The sequence below is a fragment of the Oncorhynchus gorbuscha genome, unplaced genomic scaffold, assembly GCF_021184085.1.
Source record: "Oncorhynchus gorbuscha isolate QuinsamMale2020 ecotype Even-year unplaced genomic scaffold, OgorEven_v1.0 Un_scaffold_1811, whole genome shotgun sequence".
Taxonomy (NCBI): domain Eukaryota; kingdom Metazoa; phylum Chordata; class Actinopteri; order Salmoniformes; family Salmonidae; genus Oncorhynchus; species Oncorhynchus gorbuscha.
Window position 1 is genome coordinate 31,740 of NW_025746485.1, and position 21,399 is coordinate 53,138.

Consider the following 21,399-nt stretch of genomic DNA (forward strand, 5'->3'; position numbering starts at 1 on the left):
TGCATAAGATAACCTCCTACCTACCCTGCATAAGATAACCTCCTACCTACCCTGCATAAGTAAAAGTGTCAGATAAATGTATTCAAACAACATCTGGCATGTGTTGAAAATAGAAAGTTAGCAGAATATCTTGCAGTTTAGAAATACATACTGTACGCTTCAGTAAACACAGAAAATGTTGCTGGTTGATTTTTTTTTCAATCCAGATTTGAATGCGTTTCTTGGTTGTATGGTTTAATAACAATGTTTTATCGCATCGATTTAAAACAATTCAAATGCTGATGAAATCTCAGATCTGTCGATGTTCCAAAGTCAACATAAGTGGATTGCTGTTTAAAGTACGAGCAAAATGAAAAGTGACACAAAATAATCTGTTGGTACAGTTACATACAGATCTCATATTTGATGGTGTTTTGTTAATGGAGCTCTGTAATCCTGCAATGACATTAAAACATTATGGCTTATGTTGCTTTGTGTTTCAACAGGCTGCACTATATTAGTCACTAACTATGGTAAGATCACTGTCTACTCAGGCCAGTCTGTTCTCCTGCCCTGCTCCTGTAGTAAAACCCAGGCTAAACCTCCCAGCTTCACATGGACTAAACTCAGAGGTCAACAGACACCTGGGATAATATCAACCCAGAGTGATCTGTACAGAGGCAGAGTGGAGATGTTTAATAGCACCTCTCCTGGGAACCTCTCTGTCCTCCTCTCACACATCACCGAGGATGATCAGGGGTGGTACAGGTGCCAATTCAGCCATGAAAATACAGTGACGTCGAACTCACTGTTGAAGGTAAGAGATGCAGCTAATATCAAGCTTACATCGCTGTGTATATAGAAAGTCAAACAGGAAACACACTTCAATAAAACTATCGATACACAATTAATGATTTGGCCCATCTTAAAACATATCAGCCATTTCAAGATATAAGACAGGGAGCAGTAATCTTTTTGTAATGTTTGTTATGTATTGTTTGTAATGTTTGTTGTAATTGTTTGTTAAGTGTTTATGGTAGTAGTTGTAGAGATCTATGATTTTCTGTAATCAAAAAAGAAGTATCCAATAACACATTGCTTCGTGTTTCAACAGGCTGCACTCTGTCAGAACCTCGATCAAGGGTGGTCAATGGATTCCCAGGCCAGTCTGTTCTCCTGCCCTGCTCCTGTAGTAAAACCCAGGCTAAACCTCCCAGCGTCACATGGACTAAACTCAGAGATCAACAGACACCTGGGATAATATCAACCCAGAGTGATCTGTACAGAGGCAGAGTGGAGATGTTTAATAGCACCTCTCCTGGGAACCTCTCTGTCCTCCTCTCACACGTCACCGAGGACGATCAGGGATGGTACAGGTGCCAAATCAGTGAGACTCAAATGACAGACGTCAAAATTGATATTCAAAGTAAGACAGACAATTCGTATTAATCACTTCAATCTTTTTGAACATCATTATTGATATTATCTACTCACTTTGGAAATCATCTGTAGATATTGTAACAGCATACCTTAGATATTGTAACAGCATACCTTAGATATTGTAACAGCATACCGTAGATATTGTAACAGCATACTGTAGATATTGTAACAGCATACCGTAGATATTGTAACAGCATACTGTAGATATTGTAACCACATACCGTAGATATTGTAACAGCATACCGTAGATATTGTAACAGCATACTGTGATATTGTAACAGCGTACCGTAGATATTGTAACAGCATACCTTAGATATTGTAACAGCATACCGTAGATATTGTAACAGCATACTGTAGATATTGTAACAGCATACTGTAAATATTGTAACAGCAAAAAATTAAAACTTAAAAACTCTAGATATTGTAACAAAATACTGTAAGACAAGGGCCCTTCCAGGCCAACAGCAGTGCAGTATGTAGATTACCCGAACTGACAGACTGAGTTGAGTGAAATTGATAACACATTTCACCAAATGTTCTACTCATTTGACTAAGTTACATAATATAGTTTTGTAATGTGCCTTTGCTCTGGCTAATGTTCCTCTTGTCTGTTAGGGAAATACCAACCCCTCACAACCACTACCACCAAACATCCACCATTAACTCAACCAAATGGACTAGACATTACAACATTCCTAATACCAACAATGTCACCTAAAGGTCAGTGAATGTTTGTCATGAAATTCTTCTCCATAAAAATAATATAAAAATGAAATCATTTAAAGGTATGTCTCTGTTTATATAACCCATATTCCCATCAAAGGGCCAGTACATTTACAGAACTTTGAACAACAATCAGTAGTCAAGCTGACCCCATAACCTATTGTATTGGACTGTACTGGAAGAGTTCTCTTTTGCAAACAGCCAAACTATCTGTTACACTGTAGATTGACAGAACACTGTCATGTCCTTTAGGGGCAGACACTGGAAGAGCTTTTGCAAACAGCCAAACTATCTGTTACACTGTAGATTGACAGAACACTGTCATGTCCTTTAGGGGCAGACACAGTGGGGACTTCAGAAGAAGATCCATCTGCTTCCCCTCAACAATACAATACAATCCAATACACCTTACTGGCTGTTCTACCAGTCATACTGATCACCTCTGGAGTGGCTTGGTACATATACAAGAGAAACAAAGGTACAGTATGTATTCCATAATTGCAAAAACTCAGAAAAGCAATGACTTCAGTGGAATGTGGAAAGGATTTGTTTTGTGAATTAAACTCTGTTTTTAATCCCCAGGAAAGAAAAACACAGGAGAGAAAAGTCGTGGGAGCAAAACAGAAGGAGAGAAAAAGGTAAATAAATCATTTAGAAGCTCTATCACATTGAGAGTGATGGGAAAGGAAGATAGATAGAACAATCAATCAATCAAATGCATTTATAAAGCCCTTCTTACATCAGCTGATGTCACAAAGTGCTGTACAGAAACCCAGCCTAAAACCACAAACAGCAAGCAATGCAGGTGTAGAAGCACTGTGGCTAGGAAATACACACTAGAAAGGCCAGAACCTAGGAAGAAACCTAGAGAGGAACCAGGCTATGAGGGGTGGCCAGTCCTCTTAAGGCTGTACCAGGTGGAGATTATAACAGAACATGGCCAAGATGTTCAAATGTTCATAAATGACCAGCATGGTCAAATAATAATACTCACAGTGGATGTCGAGGGTGCAACAGGTCAGCACCTCAGGAATACATGTCAGTTGGCTTTTCATAGAGGATCATTCAGAGTATCTCTACCGCTCCTGCTGTCTCTAGAGAGTTGAAAACAGCAGGTCTGGGACAGGTAGCACGTCCGTTGAACAGGTCAGGGTTCCATAGCCGCAGGCAGAACAGTTGAAACTGGAGCAGCAGCACGGCCAGATAGACTGGGGACAGCAAGGAGTCATCACGCCAGGTAGTCCTGAGGCATGGTCCTAGGGCTCAGGTCCTCTGAGAGAGAGAAAGAAAGAGTTAGAGAGAGCATACTTAAATTCACACAGGACACCAGATAAGACAGGAGAAATACTCCAGATATAACAGACTGACCTTAGCCCCCCGACACATAAACTAATGCAGCATAAATACTGGAGGCTGAGACAGGAGTGGTCGGGAGACACTGTGTCCCCATGACGATAACCCCGGACAGGGCCAAACAGGCAGGATATAATCCCACCCACTTTTCCAAAGCACAGCCCCCACACCACTAGAGGGACATCTTCAACCACCAACTTACCATCCTGAGACAAGGCCGAGTATAGCCCACAAAGATCTCCACCACGACACAACCCAAGGTGGGGCGCCAACCCGGACAGGAAGATCATGTCAGTGACTCAATCCACTCAAGTGACGCACCCCTCCTAGGGACGGCATGAAAGAGCACCAGTATGCCAGTGACTCAGCCCCTGTAATAGGGTTAGAGGCAGAGAATGCCAGTGGAAAGAGGGGAACCGGCCAGGCAGAGACAGCAAGGGTGGTTCACTGCTCCAGTGCCTTTCCGTTCACCTTCACACTCCTGGGCCAGACTACACTCAATCATATAACTTACTGAAGAGATGAGTCTTCAATAAAGACTTAAAGGTTGAGACCGAGTCTGCGTCTCTCACATGGGTAGGCAGATCATTCCATAAAAATGGGGCTCTATAGGAGAAAGCCCTGCCTCTAGCTGTTTGCTTAAAAATTTTAGGCACAGTCAGGAGGCACGGCGTCTTGTGACCATAGCGTATGTGTAGGTATGTATGGCAGGACCAAATCGGAAAGATAGGTAGGAGCTAGCCCATGTAATGCTTTGTAGGTTAGCAGTAAAACCTTGAAATCAGCCCTTGCCTTAACAGGAAGCCAGTGTAGAGAGGCTAGCACTGGAGTAATATGATCACATTTTTTGGTTCTAGTTAGTAGTCTAACCTAGAAGTGACAAAAGCATGGATTAATTTTTCTGCATCAATTTTCTGATTTTTGCAATGTTACGTAGATCTGTCCTTGAAACAGTCTTGATATATTCGTCAAAAGAGAGATCAGGGTCCAGAGTAACGCAGAGGTCCTTCACAGTTTTAATTGCGACGACTGTACAACCATCAAGATTAATGGTCAGATTCATCAGAAGATCTCTTTTTCTTGGGACCTAGAACAAGCATCTCTGTTTTGTCCGAGTTTAAAAGTACAACATTTGCAGCTAACCACTTACTTATGTCTGAAACACAGGCTTCCAGGGAGGGCAATTGTGGGGCTTCACCATGTTTCATTGAAATGTACAGCTGTTTGTCATCCGCATAGCAGTGAAAGTTAACATTATGTTTCTGAATGACATCACCAAGAGGTAAAATATATAGTGAAAACAATAGTGGTCCTAAAAGGGAACCTTGAGGAACACCGAAATGTACAGGTGATTTGTCAGAGAACAAACCATCCACAGAGACAAACTAATATCTTTCCGACAGATAAGCTCTAAACCAGGCCAGAACTTGTCCGTGTAGACCAGTTTGGGTTTCCAATCACTCCAGAAGAATGTGATGCAGAGATATGTGATGCAGAGATACAGATGCAGAGATATGTGATGCAGAGATACAGATGCAGAGATACAGATGCAGAGCCTCGGTCTGATGCCATTAAAAGGTCATTTACCACTTTCACAAGTTCAGTCTCAGTGCTATGATGGGGTCTAAAACCAGACTGAAGCGTTTCGTATACATTGTTTGTCTACAGGAAAGCAGTAACAGCGCAACAGCCTTTTCAAAATCTTTCGAGAGGAATGGGAGATTCGATATTGGCCGATAGTTCTTTATATTTTCTGGGTCAAGGTTCGGCTTTTTCAAGAGAGGCTTTATTACTGCCACTTTTCACATCTCACTTATCATTGTGATATTATACGGTTAATGGGACAATGTTACTGTAGGTGTGTCTTATTTTCTTTCTCCTGGGATGATTCCTCTGCAATGTGTTCCACGATTGCAGACAGAACCACTGGTTTAAGCGACAAGACAACAATACCGCTCAGTGCACTAGTAAGAGACAGTGTGTTTGTATGTGTCTTAAAGACTGTTACTGGATGAAGTCATGTCAAATTCAGTGGCCAAATTAGGGTCTCAAGAAAGATAATGTCTCGATCATTGTGCAATTCCTGTGCTGTGGAAGTCACTGTTTTGTCTCAAACAGGAGGCTGCTGAGAGGAAGACGGCTCATAATAACAGCTTGAATGAAGTGAATGGAATGGTATCAAACACATAGAAAACGGGTTCGATACCATTTCATTGATTCCATTCCAGCCATTACTATGAGCCCATCCTCCCCAATTCAGGTGCCACCAGCCACCTGTGGTGTCTCATTGTATCTCTCCTCTCTAGGATGATCCCTCTGTAATGTATGATACGGTTCAAGAACCCAGAAACAACAACCAAGAGGAGACAACAACACCCCTCAGTGCTCCAGTAAGAGAAGTACAGTGTGTGTGTGTGTGTGTGTGTGTGTGTGTGTGTGTGTGTGTGTGTGTGTGTGTGTGTGTGTGTGTGTGTGTGTGTGTGTGTGTGTGTGTGTGTGTGTGTGTGTGTGTGTGTGTGTGTGTGTGTGTGTGTGTGTGTGTGTGTGTGTGTGTGTGTGTGTGTGTGTGTGTGTGAGAGAGAGAGAGAGTGAGCGTGAGAGAAAGAGACGGTGTGTGTTTGTTAGTATAAACATTATCTATAGTGTAAATGAGTGTAAATCTGTGCATCCCTAGATGTCAGCAGCAGTGCCTGTGTCTCTTACTGTCCCTCTCTACAGGAGGATCCCTCAGTGACATACTCCACCATCGTCTACATGAAAGGAAAAAGGAACGCAGCAGTGAGTCTGGAGAGCGGTGGAAAACAGAGTATGCCACTATCAAGACAGGCACGTTCTCCTAGAGCCACTGTACTGTATGGCCTATTGTCATCTCACAGCCTTTTCCTGCAGAGTGATCTCATATTGGGCCCAGTATCAAGAGGTTTGATCTGGCACACATGACTACAAATATATTTCACTCTCTACTAAGACATGTTAAGTGGTTATCACAGGAAATCAGATGTTAACCTACAACCAAAATAATAAAGTCCCAGAGATATAGGCAAGATGATTGGTGAAGCAATAAGATACCATTTATTTTTATGTAGCTGAGACAACCAAAGCACCTTATATGGCTTAAAGTTCAGCTAGTTCTCTTTTTATATCGTTGTTGTGCATTTATTTTTAAATATGTGAACTTTTTGAAATAGAGACAGATGCTTTCAGACATGTTTGAGAAAAAGGAAAATGTGGTTTGATGTGTCAAAGCAAAAAAACACAGATTTCACAATCAGTTTTGCAAGAGGTTGCTTGGGTGGCTATCATCCATCTTAATTTTGTAAGGGGTGTGTGACTGGCTGCAGGGAAGTCAGGCGCAGGAGAGCAGAACTGGGTAAAACCCAGAACAACAAAATCTGGGTACAAAATAACCCGTCGCGAACCAGTCAGAGTGCACAAACACTTTACAATAAACAATTTCACACACAGACATGGGGGGAACAGAGGGTTATATACACGACAAGTAATGAGGGAATGTAAACCAGGTGTGTGGAAAAACAAGACAAAACAAATGGAAAATGAAAGGTGGATAGGCGATGGCTAGAAGACGGTTCCTCACGAGGTCGTGACAATGTATATACTGTACTTCTTATTTTTCTGCCAAGAAGCTGGTACACGCTGAGCATTTCATCTCGAAGTTGACAAAAAAATGTAAAGGATACAATTGTTTGTCACAGACAACAACCTCTACCTAATGTCAGCATTTTGTCACAGACAACAACCTCTACCTAATGTCAGCATTTTGTCACAGACAACAACCTCTACCTAATGTCAGCATTTTGTCACAGACAACAACCTCTACCTAATGTCAGCATTTTGTCACAGACAACAACCTCTACCTAATGTCAGCATTTTGTCACAGACAACAACCTCTACCTAATGTCAGCATTTTGTCACAGACAACAACCTCTACCTAATGTCAGCATTTTGTCACAGACAACAACCTCTACCTAATGTCAGCATTTTGTCACAGAAACAACCTCTACCTAATGTCAGCATTTTGTCACAGACAACAACCTCTACCTAATGTCAGCATTTTGTCACAGAAACAACCTCTACCTAATGTCAGCATTTTGTCACAGAAAACAACCTCTACCTAATGTCAGCATTTTGTCACAGACAACAACCTCTACCTAATGTCAGCATTTTGTCACAGAAAACAACCTCTACCTAATGTCAGCATTTTGTCACAGAAAACAACCTCTACCTAATGTCAGCATTTTGTCACAGAAAACAACCTCTACCTAATGTCAGCATTTTGTCACAGAAAACAACCTCTACCTAATGTCAGCATTTTGTCACAGACAACAACCTCTACCTAATGTCAGCATTTTGTCACAGAAAACAACCTCTACCTAATGTCAGCATTTTGTCACAGAAAACAACCTCTACCTAATTTTGTCAGCATTTTGTCACAGAAAACAACCTCTACCTAATGTCAGCATTTTGTCACAGAAAACAACCTCTACCTAATGTCAGCATTTTGTCACAGAAAACTACCAATGTCAGCATTTTGTCACAGAAAACAACCTCTACCTAATGTCAGCATTTTGTCACAGACAACAACCTCTACCTAATGTCAGCATTTTGTCACAGAAAACAACCTCTACCTAATGTCAGCATTTTGTCACAGAAAACAACCTCTACCTCAATGTCATGTCATTTTGTCACAGACAACAACCTCTACCTAATGTCAGCATTTTGTCACAGAAAACAACCTCTACCTAATGTCAGCATTTTGTCACAGACAACAACCTCTACCTAATGTCAGCATTTTGTCACAGACAACAACCTCTACCTAATGTCAGCATTTTGTCACAGACAACAACCTCTACCTAATGTCAGCATTTTTGTCACAGACAACAACCTCTACCTAATGTCAGCATTTTGTCACAGAAAACAACCTCTACCTAATGTCAGCATTTTGTCACAGACAACAATCTTTGTGAAAACAACCTCTACCTAATGTCAGAATTTTGTCACAGACAACAATCTTTGTGAAAACAACCTCAAACTTTTGTCAAATTCTGTTAGTTAGCTACAGTACTTCCTCTTTTGTGTAATGGACAAATCACACATTGTGGTCTTCCTGAACAGGGAAAGCAGTCTAACAATGTCATCAACTGAAGCATTCACTTTTGGAGTGCACAACTAACAGGGAATTACATGTTTTAGTGCGTCGTTTTCTTCGTCATTTGACAAAGTCAGGTTTTCCAATCATGACTGTAAATACACTGAACAAAAATATATACGCAACATCTAAAGTGTTGAACCTACAGTATGTTTCATGAGCTGAAATAAAAGATCACAGAAATGTTCCATACGCACAAAAAGCTTATTTCTCTCCCAGGCCCACCCATGCCTGTACCCCTGCCCAGTTATGTGAAATCCATAGATTAGGGCCTCATTTATTTATTTAAATTGACTGATTTCCTCATATGAACTGTAACTCAGTAAAATCTTTGAAATTGTTGCATGTTGCATTTATATTTTTGCTCAGCATACATATGAGAACACAGAGATCCGGACCTCTGTAATTTTATCTAATTTGACAAATAAATGAATAACGCAAGTGGAAATTTTGTACACAATAAAGACAATAAATGATGGGTCAACATCTAAATATTGCTTCCAGTGTTGATCTAAACTCGCTAGAGAAGTAGGCAAAACTAGAAATGCTGCTTGGCTGCTGACTGTCACGGTTCATGAATCCACTGCCTCTCTCTCTCTCTCTCTCTCTCTCTCTCTCTCTCTCTCTCTCTCTCTCTCTCTCTCTCTCTCTCTCTCTCTCTCTCTCTCTCTCTCTCTCTCTCTCTCTCTCTCTCTCTCTCTCGTTTGTGTGGGCGTGGTTCCCAATCTCGGCCTGATTGTCTGCGCCAGCTGGAACCACTTATCTTCCCTTTATATGTTCTGTAACCAGTGTTTCTTGTTGTCAGATCATTGTTACTGAGGTTTGTCCCTGAGGTTGTGTCGTTACTTCCCTGAGGTTGAGTTACTTCCCTGAGGTGTCGTTACTTCCCTGAGGTTGTGTCGTTGTGTCTGTGCTCATCTCTCACCGCCCTTGTGTGGATTATCTGCTGTGCTCCTTCCTACCCTTCCGGACACACTCCCCTGGATTTCTCAGCACGCAATCATTGGAAGATGCGCCCTAGTCCCTGGGTCGGATTCCGTCTGAGTACAGTCTGTCTGTCCTGTTGCTGTTGTAAACTGTATTCATTAAACCATCGTTGCTTGCATCTTGCATCTGCCTCTGTATTGTCACCCTGACAGTGTGTTTGCAAGGTGCTGGACAAAAGGCCATTTTAAAACCCTTCTCCTGCCATGTCTACAGACATCCCCAAACAAACAAAAACGCAGTGGTGGAAAAACTACTCAATTGTCATACTTGAGTAAAAGTAAAGATGCCTTAATAGAAAATGACTCAAGTAAAAGTGAAAGTCCCCCAGTAAAATACTACTTGAGTAAAACTCAAAGTGTAAGATTTTAAATATACTTAAGTGTTAAAAGTAAATGTAATTGCTAATAGTACAGTATTTTCTTTGAATGTAGTGAAGTAAAAGATGTCCAAAATATCAATAGTAAAGTGAAAACCGACTTAAGTAGTATTTTAAAGTATTTTTACACCACTGCAAAAACGGCTCTCGGGGGAATGAGTGCACAACTGGTAAATAGTCGCTTATAGATATGAGAGGAAGCAAACAGAGAGAGAGTTTAGTACAGTGGTCCCAAACTAGGCGTTGGGGCCCCACGTGGGATCCCCAGAGACAATCTGTAATAATCTTTAAAACAAGTTAGGATTCATTTTTATTTTTTTACACTGTATGTTTCAATATGAACATCTGGACATGGCCTGTCTTCCCTACAGGCCTACATTAAAACACAATCAAAAGGCAAACGATACATTTTTTAAAATGTAATATGTTTATGTCTGTGGTTGTTTGTCTTATCCATGACCCACCTTTTTTACCACTACACCACTGATATTAATACAGAATCATAGATTGTAATAACTCATGTGAATGTGATAATATGATCATCTGTGTGCTACATTGATGTCTGTTTGTGCAGAGCTTAATTAATGCTTAGGAATAAAAATGTGAATGTTATGTAATTTGAGAAAAGAGATACAGTGCATTCGGAAAGTATTCAGACCCCTCGACTTTTTCCACATTTTGTTACGGTACAGCCTAAAATTGATTAAATTAACAAAAATCCTCATCTACACACAATACCCGATAATGACAAAGAAAAAAAAAAAGCACACTTTTGCACATTTATATATATAAAAAAAACATAAATACCTTATTTACATAAGTATTCAGACCCTTTGCTATAAGACTTTGAGCTCAGGTGCATCCTGTTTCCATTGAACATCCCTGAGGTATTTCCAGAACTTGATTGGAGTCCACCTGAGGTATATTCAATTGATTGGACATGATTTAGAAAGGCACACACCTGTCTATATAAGGCCCCACAGTTCCCACAAGGTCTGACAGTGCATGTCATAACAAAAACCAAGCAATGAATTAGCCGTAGAACTCCGAGACACGATTGTGTCGAGGCACAGATCTGGGGAAGGGTACCAAAACATGTCTGCATCATTGAAGTGTCCCAAGTACCCAGTGGCCTCCATCCGTCTTGAATTTAAGAAGTTTGTAACCATCAAGACTCTGCCTAGAGCTGGCTGCCTGGCCAAACTGAGCAATCGGGGAGGAGGGCCTTGGTCTGGGAGGTGATCAAGATGGGAGAACCTTCCAGAAAGACAACCATCTCTGCAGCACTCCACCAATCAGGCCTTTATGGTAGAGTGGCTACTCCTGTCACGGCCGTCGTCGGAATGAGATCAAAGTGCAGCGTGGTGAGGGTACATATCACTTTTATTTATAGAAATGTAGCCAAAAAAACAAGGAAATGACCGTGAAGCTTAACTTCGGCTATAATGCCTCTAACAAAGCCAACTATCAACCCAAAAATACAACAGGGGAAAAAGTCAATCAGCTGTCCCTGATTGAGACCCATACCCGGCCAAAACATAGAAGCACAAAAACCTAGAACATAGAATGCCCACTCAAATCACGCCCTGACTAAACCAAAATAGAGACATAAAAAGCTCTCTAAGGTCAGGGCGTGACGACTCCTCAGGAAAAGGCACATGATAGCCTGCTTGGAGATTGCCAAAAGGCACCAAAAGACTGTCAAACCATGAGAAATAATATTCTCTGGTCTGATGAAACCAAGATTAAAACCTTTGGCCTGAATGCCAAGCGTCACATCTGGAGGAAACCTGGCACCATCCCTACGGTGAAGCATGGTGGTGGCAGCATCATGTCAGGTTTTTCACCAGGAAGGGCCTGGGAGACTAGTCAGGATCGAGGGAAAGATGAACAGAGCAAAGTACAGAGAGATGCTCCAGACCCTAAGCACACAGGCAAGACAACACAGAAATGGCTTCGAGACAAGTCTCTGAATGTCCTTGAGTGGCCCAGCCGGAGCCCAGACTTCAAACCGATTGAACATCTCTGGAGGGACCTGAATAAATCTGTGCAGCAACGCTCCCCACCCCCGTGAGAGGATCTCCAGAGAAGAATGGAAGAAACTCCCCAAATACCAGTGTACCGAGGTTGTAGTGTCATACCCAAGAAGACTTGAGGCTGTAATTGCTGCCAAAGGTGCTTCAACAAAGTACTGAGTAAAGGGTCTGAATACTTGTGTAAATGTGATATTTCTGTTTTTACATTTTTTTAATAAATGAGCTAGAATTTCTAAAAACCTGTTTTTGCTTTCACCTTATGGGGTATTGTGTGTAGATTGATTAAAAACATGTTTTTAATAACCTAACAAAAAGTGGATAAAGTCAAGGATTCTGAATACTTTCTGAAGGCACTATAGACCTACATGATACAACCATGTATAAAGCAAGATCAGCCCTGTTAGTTCTATTGGTTCAGAAAGCATGGTTTATTGAGTCATTATTAGTTTTACATTGTTGTGCTGTAGAATTAGTATCTTGCATAATAAATTCTATACATTAGTTTATATTGGATTACGCGGACATTTCAGTTAACTGTAATTTTGTTAGTTAAGCTCCAACTTTCCATCCATCTTGTGCCAACATCCGTTCTTTTAAGTCGTTGTTACAATATTTGTTTCTAAGAGATTGTCAGTTGGATATGCTCTCTGCAATGTTTTGTATATATTCCCTATCACATGAAACTGACAAGACTTTATATACACACTTTATACACACTGAACTGACACTCACACAAAACCCACACACATTCACATGCGCTACATACGCACACACACACACACATTTGCTGCTCCTACTCCGTTCTTAATTTTACTCGTATTATTATCTATCCTGATGCCTAGTCACATTACCCTGTCTTCATCTATGTACATAAATACCTCGTACCTCTGCACATTGTTCTGGTACTAGTACCCCTGTATATAGCTTCATTCTTGTGTATTTTATTCCTTTTGTGTTACTATTTGAATCATATTGTTTTCACTCTGCATTGTTGGGAAAGGGTCGTGAGCAATTCATGGTAAAGTCAACACCTGTTGTCACGACTTCTACCGAAGTCGGTCCCTCTCCTTGTTCGGACGGCGTTCGGCGGTCGACGTCACCGGCTTTCTAGCCATCGCTGATCCACTTTTCATTTTCCATTTGTTTTGTCTTTGTTTTCTAAACACCTGGTTTCTATTCCCCAGTTGCATGTTCATTATTTAACCCTCTGTTTCCCTCATGATTGTGTGCGTGTTTTATATAAGGTTCAAGTCGTTACGTGTTGGCTGGTATTGTTTGCCTGGTTCGTTATTACACCTGTTATTTATGAGTGACCGGTTATTTTACACACCTTTAGCATTTGTTTTAAACTGGTTAGTTTGTGGAATAAATGACCTTGTACACTCATCTCTGCTTTCCTGTGCCTGATTCCATGCACCAGTTACCCACAGCCTGACACCCGTTGTATTCAGAGCATGTGACTGTCACGAGTCCCACCAAAGGTGGCTTCCCTGCCTGTTCGGGTGGCGCTCGGCGGTCGTCGTCGCCGGTCTACTAGCCGCCACCGATCCCTTTTTCCTTTTCTGTTTGTTTGGTCTTATTAGTTGCACCTGTTCCTTATTGTGTTTCTTGATTTTTTTTTTTCTATTTAAGCCTGTTAGGTCCACCTAGGTTTGTGCGGGATTGTTATTCTGTTAGTTTGTGGATGTTCGATTGTATTTTACCTCGGGATGCTGTGTCTAGTGTATACGCCCTGTCAGACATGAGCTGCATGTCAAAATGTCCATGAGAGTGCAAGCCTCTCATGGAGCATAGGAGCGTCTCATACTCTGTAACAGTTAGGCCTACGTGTCCGATGTAGCAGGCCATTTAACATATTTTCCTGCTTCCTCCCTATTGTTTAACTAAGAGACTGACAAGTTGTGGCATTTCTTAGTTAACAACTGTCTTCATATTTTGACCATAATCTTCCGACAACCAGAAAATACTGCTGACTTGGCCAATAGGAAAGAGACTTTCAGACCTTGAAATAATACTTGGCCAATAGGAAAGAGACTTTCAGACCTTGAAATAATACTTGGCCAATAGGAAAGAGACTTTCAGACCTTGAAATAATACTTGGCCAATAGGAAAGAGACTTTCAGACCATGATACAATACTTGGCCAATAGGAAAGAGACTTTCAGACCTTAATAAAGGTCCAATGCAACCGTATTTATATCTCAATATAAAATCCTTTTTGGGCTCCAGTTAAGTACCTTACTGTGATTGTTTTCCATTAAAATGGTCAAACAAGTTGTTATTGGCAGAGAGGTTTGGTCATATTGGTCTTTTCACTCATTTACCACGTGAGGATGTCACCAGGCAGCCCAAAACTCCATCCATTTACATTACATTACATTTAAGTCATTTAGCAGACGCTCTTATCCAGAGCGACTTACAAATTGGTGCATTCACCTTATGACATCCATCCCACCAAAACAGGCTGACATTTCTTTTCAAACAGCTCTTACACTAAAAGGGAATTATCATAATTCTCACAATTTTACAGTATTCTTCCAATTTCATAGTGTAGAAATACATATAAAACATAGAACAATTACGTTTTTTTTGACTGCACTGTGCCTTGAAAGTCAATCTCTGTGTAGGGTATGACATAGCAATTAATCAGTTGTCATGTGTTGCTGCCTTGCTATGTTGTTGTCTTAGGTCTCTCTTTATGTAGTGTTGTGTTGTCTCTCTTGTCATGATGTGTGTTTTGTCCTATATATATATATATATATATATTTTTTTTTTTATTTTTATCCCAGCCCCTGTCCCAGCAGGAGGCCTTTTCCTTTTGGTAGGCCATCATTGTAAATAAGAATTTGTTCTTAACTGACTTGCCTAGTTAAATAAAGGTTAAATAAATAAAGTAAAAAATCCCAGATTTGGGATCACACAGCCACTCCACTGAATAGCAGACTTGTGATTGTTTTGCAATGCTTGCAGATAACATTAGCCAGTCACTGATTCCTTCCAAATCACTCATTGTTGAATTTGTGATTTCCATCTTGTTGTGTAATGTTTATGTCCAATGGCGAATGAGCACCAATATGTTTTATCTATAATTTCTCTTCATTATTTCTCTTCATATGACAAGGATTGAAAAGGATTTGCCAGTAGATGTTCGACTTGATTCATGATGATGACTGCTAGCTAAGATTTTGAAAGTATGATGTTGACATGATCAGTCCAATTGAAGCTACTCTACACATAACGTGATTTGACGTCCATATATCTGTGACCAATGACTGTGAGCCTTCTTAGATGAGCACTTCTAAGGTAGATCTATGGCAGCATCCAAGGGGCTAGAGTTTTCTAGCTCTCCCCTTAGACTTGGCGGTGACGTAGTATCCCCATTAGTGACAGAACACTGAGCCAATCACGGCGCAACGCTCTGTATTTTCTGCTGGCTTGCCCCACCACCACAGAAAGCACTGAGCTAGGCTGAAACACCTGTATTTTGGAGTTGCCTTATGAAGACAACTAAAAAGAGACCATGTTTGTATGCAGCTTTATTAACTCAATTATATATATTTGTTTACATTGTTTGCAACCTGATATGTGACACGTATTAGTGCCAAAATAACATGCAAAACAGTGTGTCACATCCACAACACATTCGGGGCATCCACAAAGGCAGTAACTATAATGGTAACTACAATGATAAACTAGAGGCTACATAACTATAAAACAGTGTGTCACATCCACAACACATTCGGGGCATCCACAAAGGCAGTAACTATAATGGTAACTACAATGATAAACTAGAGGCTACATACTGTGCCTTGCGAAAGTATTCGGCCCCCTTGAACTTTGCGACCTTTTGCCACATATCAGGCTTCAAACATAAAGATATAAAACTGTATTTTTTTGTGAAGAATCAACAACATGTGGGACACAATCATGAAGTGGAACGACATTTATTGGATATTTCAAACTTTTTTAACAAATCAAAAACAGAAAAATTGGGCGTGCAAAATTATTCAGCCCCCTTAAGTTAATACTTTGTAGCGCCACCTTTTGCTTGCAAAACAGCTCGAGCTCAGTGAGGTTGGATGGAGAGCATTTGTGAACAGCAGTTTTCAGTTCTTTCCACAGATTCTCGATTGGATTCAGGTCTGGACTTTGACTTGGCCATTCTAACACCTGGATATGTTTATTTTTGAACCATTCCATAGTAGATTTTGCTTTATGTTTTGGATCATTGTCTTGTTGGAAGACAAATCTCCGTCCCAGTCTCAGGTCTTTTGCAGACTCCATCAGGTTTTCTTCCAGAATGGTCCTGTATTTGGCTGCATCCATCTTCCCATCAATTTTAACCATCTTCCCTGTCCCTGCTGAAGATAAGCAGGCCCAAACCATGATGCTGCCACCACCATGTTTGACAGTGGGGATGGTGTGTTCAGGGTGATGCGCTGTGTTGCTTTTACGCTAAACATCTCCCAGGTGGCTTGTGGCAAACTTTTAACGACACTTTTTATGGAGATCTTTAAGAAATGGCTTTCTTCTTGCCACTCTTCCATAAAGGCCAGATTTGTGCAATATACGACTGATTGTTGTCCTATGGACAGAGTCTCCCACCTCAGCTGTAGATCTCTGCAGTTCATCTAGAGTGATCATGGGCCTCTTGGCTGCATCTCTGATCAGTCTTCTCCTTGTATGAGCTGAAAGTTTAGAGGGACGGCCAGGTCTTGGTAGATTTGCAGTGGTCTGATACTCCTTCCATTTCAATATTATCGCTTGCACAGTGCTCCTTGGGATGTTTAAAGCTTGGGAAATCATTTTGTATCCAAATCCGGCTTTAAACTTCTTCACAACAGTATCTCGGACCTGCCTGGTGTGTTCCTTGTTCTTCATGATGCTCTCTGTGTCACGACTTCCGCCGAGGTTGGCTCTCCTGCCCGTTCGGGCAGTGGTCGGCGGTCGTCGTCACCGTCCTATTAGCCACTACCGATCCCTTTTCGGTTATCTGTTGGTTTTGTCTGATTGTTTTCACCTGTTTGTTAGTTAATTAGTATCTGTATATAATGTAGGTTGTCCCGCCCTTGTTTTGTGCGGGAGTGTTTGTTTTTGTCATTTCGTTTCGTCTGTCAGTGTTTTTGTGTTTATTTATTCTCCGGTTTGTCTGTTATCCTGTTTTGGATATTTTCACCCTGTTTGTATTTTGGGTTGTCAGTGTTTATTTTTGTTCACCGGAGAATAAACTACTATTCACTATTTGCTCTCTGCGCCTGATTCCACCCACCTTGACTAGACGTGACACTCTGCGCTTTTAACGGACTTCTGAGACTATCACAGTGCAGGTGCATTTATACGGAGACTTGATTACACACAGGTGGATTGTATTTATCATCATTAGTCATTTAGGTCAACATTGAATCATTCAGAGATCCTCACTGAACTTCTGGAGAGAGTTTGCTGCACTGAAAGTAAAGGGGCTGAATAATTTTGCACGCCCAATTTTTCAGTTTTTGATTTGTTAAAAAAGTTTGAAATATCCAATAAATGTCGTTCCACTTCATGATTGTGTCCCACTTGTTGTTGATTCTTCACAAAAAAATACAGTTTTATATCTTTATGTTTGAAGCCTGAAATGTGGCAAAAGGTCGCAAAGTTCAAGGGGGCCGAATACTTTCGCAAGGCACTGTAACTATGAAATGTGAGCCTCCACACTAGAGGAAAGTATCATTCTGCAGTCCTGCACCTGTCAATCAACTGATTAACACATCCTACTGCACGCTGCCTATTAATAAGGTGGTAACACAAGATTGTTAAGGTCTCTAACCCACAGATACTGGTTCAGATCATTCATGAGGTCTCTAACCCACAGATACTGGTTCAGATCATTCATGAGGTCTCTAACCCACAGATACTGGTTCAGATCATTCATGAGGTCTCTAACACACAGATACTGGTTCAGATCATTCATGAGGTCTCTAACACACAGATAACACACAGATCAACACACAGATACTAGTTCAGATCATTCATGAGGTCTCTAAACACAGACAGATATTCTGGTTCAGATCATTCATGAGGTCTCTAACACACAGATACTGGTTCAGATCATTCATGAGGTCTCTAACACACAGATACTGGTTCAGATCATTCATGAGGTCTCTAACACACAGATACTGGTTCAGATCATTCATGAGGTCTCTAACACACAGATACTGGTTCAGATCATTCATGAAGTTTCTAACACACAGATACTGGTTCAGACAATTCCTGAGGTCTCTAACTGTTTCTGACCATTCAGTGTTCTCAGGGTGTCTCCTGTGTCATAATACTTCAATGTACATGTAGTCCCTGTCCCCAGGAGAAGTGTGAAGACTGATGAAACGTGAATCAACTAAATTAATGTTACTGTGTGAATTCCATTGTCATGTTTGAATTGTTTCAAGATTTCACTGCATCTCTGAGCGAAGGTTAACTCAATAATGTAATGTTAGGACATTGGCTCCTTGTCCCTTAGCCTCTTAATAATTGCAAAATGGTAAACACACGTGCATCTTATAGTATTCCGAGTGGTGACGCAAGGCTTGCAACCTTGGCAATACCCACTGGATACGATAATGGGCCCATAGTGTTCACATGATAATGGAGTCAGATGGTATATCATAGTAGGGTCATAGAACCCTCATTTTGTAATCTTCAGACAGATGTAATTTCCCCCATTCTTCAAAACTTTTTCACTATGTTTTGGTAGTGACACATTGTTTGGGGTGGTAAGGAATTCAAGTAAACATTTCAAACATGCAGTAAGTGTTTAAATAATATGCTGTATATACCTACCTGACCTATATTGGAAGACGTGTGCTGAACGTTTGGGGGGAAAATAGGACACAAATGACATATTTTTTTCAAACCCCAAAGTGCACTACTTCTGTAGAGTGATCCATATACTGTTCACCTGTAATTACCAGTTACAGGTGCATTAACAGTCTAGACTATGTCATCACTATTTGTTGATTTGATTGTTGGATGAAAGAAGGCAAAGGCAATGGTGTAAAGTAACTACGTAAAACATACGTTCAAGTAGCCTACTACTTTAGTGTATTAATACTTTTACTCAAGTAGTATTTTACTGGGTTACTTTCCCTTTTACTTGAGTCATTTTACTCAATGACAACTGGGTAAACTACTTTTCCCACCTCTGGGCCTAGGTAGCCTTAGCCAACCGAAGTTATATAATATGAACCTAAGGTGATCACATTCACATTTTCTCTTAAGACAAATAAAGTGGCTTATGCTATAAATACATAATGTTACCAGCACTTTGTTTCCCCTGGCCAGATGGGACAGGGTGTATAGAGGCCTACAGTTGATCAGACTGATACAGCATGTCAGATCACTAACGTTGAGGTGTAGGCTGCTACAACATTGTTACCAGCACTTTGTTTCCCCTGGCCAGATGGGACAGGGTGTATAGAGGCCTACAGTTGATCAGACTGATACAGCATGTCAGATCACTAACGTTGAGGTGTAGGCTGCTACAACATTGTTACCAGCACTTTGTTTCCCCTGGCCAGATGGGACAGGGTGTATAGAGGCCTACAGTTGATCAGACTGATACAGCATGTCAGATCACTAACGTTGAGGTGTAGGCTGCTACAACATTGCTGTAAAGAGTTTTTGCCTGTGTCTGATGGGAGTAAGTTATTTTCCTGTCTCATGCCTGACCTGCACGACCTGTGATTTGGTGGTGTGGCATTTTTTTTCTCCTGATGGTACCCAGTTGAACATCCGGAACCTAGTTGTAGCAGAGATTTAAGGGTTACCCCATTGCCTTGGTCAAGTGAACTGACCAGTTGGGCAAGTTGAGCCTGCTTTAAAGTTAACCCAGGTGACATTTCTAAGCTATTATGTCACTCTTCTGTAAACTGTACTCACTAATTCAGATTTTGGCGCTATTTATCTCGCAGATAGGTTTTTAATTCTATAAATTAGATGTCATTTCTATTATTTTGACATGTGCTGATAAATTGTTGGTAACACAGCTATCAACTACGTGAGTATAGGCACCTCGTATAAAATAGGTTAGTCACTGTAAAACATCAATACGGCATTGTGATTTTTTTTTAAAGTGTATTGGCGCCTTGCGTTCTACTTCAACCACTGATGCAGTATGGTAAGACAGGGTGGTTGTGGGTGTTAGACAGCACTACATCATGAGCAGCTACTTGACCTTTTAGAGAAATGTACCTTGACTCAATTACTGTTTGTTAGTAAAGGGGTGTGATGACGTGCTATCATAGTGCACTGCTCTTTATTATTTTCCACCTCCGGGTAGCCCAGTGGGCTCTTTATTATGGGCGACAGGTGTAGTACTCAACGCTACATTCTCAACTAGGAAGTTGGTCCTGTTTGATGTCACGTAGGTTGACGCATTGCAATATTTTAATGTATTAATCCCTTTACGAAACCTCACTAAAAGCATTACTAACCTTTAGACATGAGTTACCACACCTGGGATAAAGGATGAATAACTTTGGAAATTTCCTTCGGTCTTTACTCCGTTAGGTAAATATATTATTTTTGTGCCTTGTTGTAAAACTGTCTGCTGCATCTAAGGCAATTCAAAGTGTTGAGGACCTTATTACTGAATGTTTGTTTGACTGCTTCTGTTCTGCTTGTATTTTGATGTGTTATTCAGGGCTCCTCTGTAAAAGAGACCAGTGAGGTTAAGTTGTCCCTACATGCCATATAGAACAAACTATATATGTAGATGTTTGATGGATCCTTTCTCTCCTTGTAATTGGCTAGATGTTCAAAGGTCCTAACCAGGATATCCACGGCATCTTCACTGGAGGCCCGTGTCGCGCGTTTCTGGAAATCAACAAGGAGTATCGCTAGTCAGCACTAGCCAAAACTGAAATTTCCGACTTCATAACTGGTAGTACAGTGCATTCGGGAAAGTATTCCGACCCCCTTCTGTCACATGTTAAGTTACAGCCTTATTCTAGAATGGATAAAATACATTTTTCTTCAGTCTACACCCATAATGGCAAAGGTTTAGATTCTATTTGCCAATGTAATTAAAATCCCTTATTTATATAGGTATTCAGACCTTCTGCTATGAGGATCAAAATTGAGCTTGGGTGCATCCTGTCTTGGATCATTGTTCTACAACTTTATTGGATTCACCCTCTGGTAAATTGATTTGGAAAGTGTTAAGGGAATTTTTATCAATGATGACTAATTATGTCTACATTTCAATCAGGACTGACTAGTCCAAATACTATTATGTACTGTACATATATGAATTGTCTCTTGCTCCCAATTATAGATAATATAGTCAGGAGTTTAGAACAG

The 21,399-nt window shown here is 40.7% G+C and overlaps 1 protein-coding gene across 1 annotated transcript; it reads left to right on the forward strand.

The window, feature by feature from the left end:
- Positions 1 to 770: 770 nt before the first annotated feature.
- On the forward strand, positions 771 to 20,940 carry LOC124024260. The gene is made up of 8 exons (XM_046338251.1): positions 771 to 796; positions 1,094 to 1,405; positions 2,035 to 2,139; positions 2,477 to 2,620; positions 2,725 to 2,780; positions 5,802 to 5,885; positions 6,214 to 6,321; positions 20,851 to 20,940. Exons 2-8 carry the CDS (start codon positions 1,279 to 1,281, stop codon positions 20,938 to 20,940), a joined length of 714 nt encoding a protein of 237 aa, XP_046194207.1. The 5' UTR covers positions 771 to 796; positions 1,094 to 1,278.
- The last annotated feature ends 459 nt before the right edge of the window (positions 20,941 to 21,399 follow it).

What these genes read in the sequence shown, in the direction of transcription:
- LOC124024260 (XM_046338251.1), top strand. Translation starts at nt 1,279, where the DNA reads ATGTTTAATAGCACCTCTCCTGGGAACCTCTCTGTCCTCCTCTCACAC. An exon ending in ACCAACAATGTCACCTAAAG is followed by an intron (nt 2,140 to 2,476) that starts GTCAGTGAATGT and finishes CATGTCCTTTAG; the next exon opens with GGGCAGACACAGTGGGGACT. An exon ending in CAACACCCCTCAGTGCTCCA is followed by an intron (nt 5,886 to 6,213) that starts GTAAGAGAAGTA and finishes CCCTCTCTACAG; the next exon opens with GAGGATCCCTCAGTGACATA.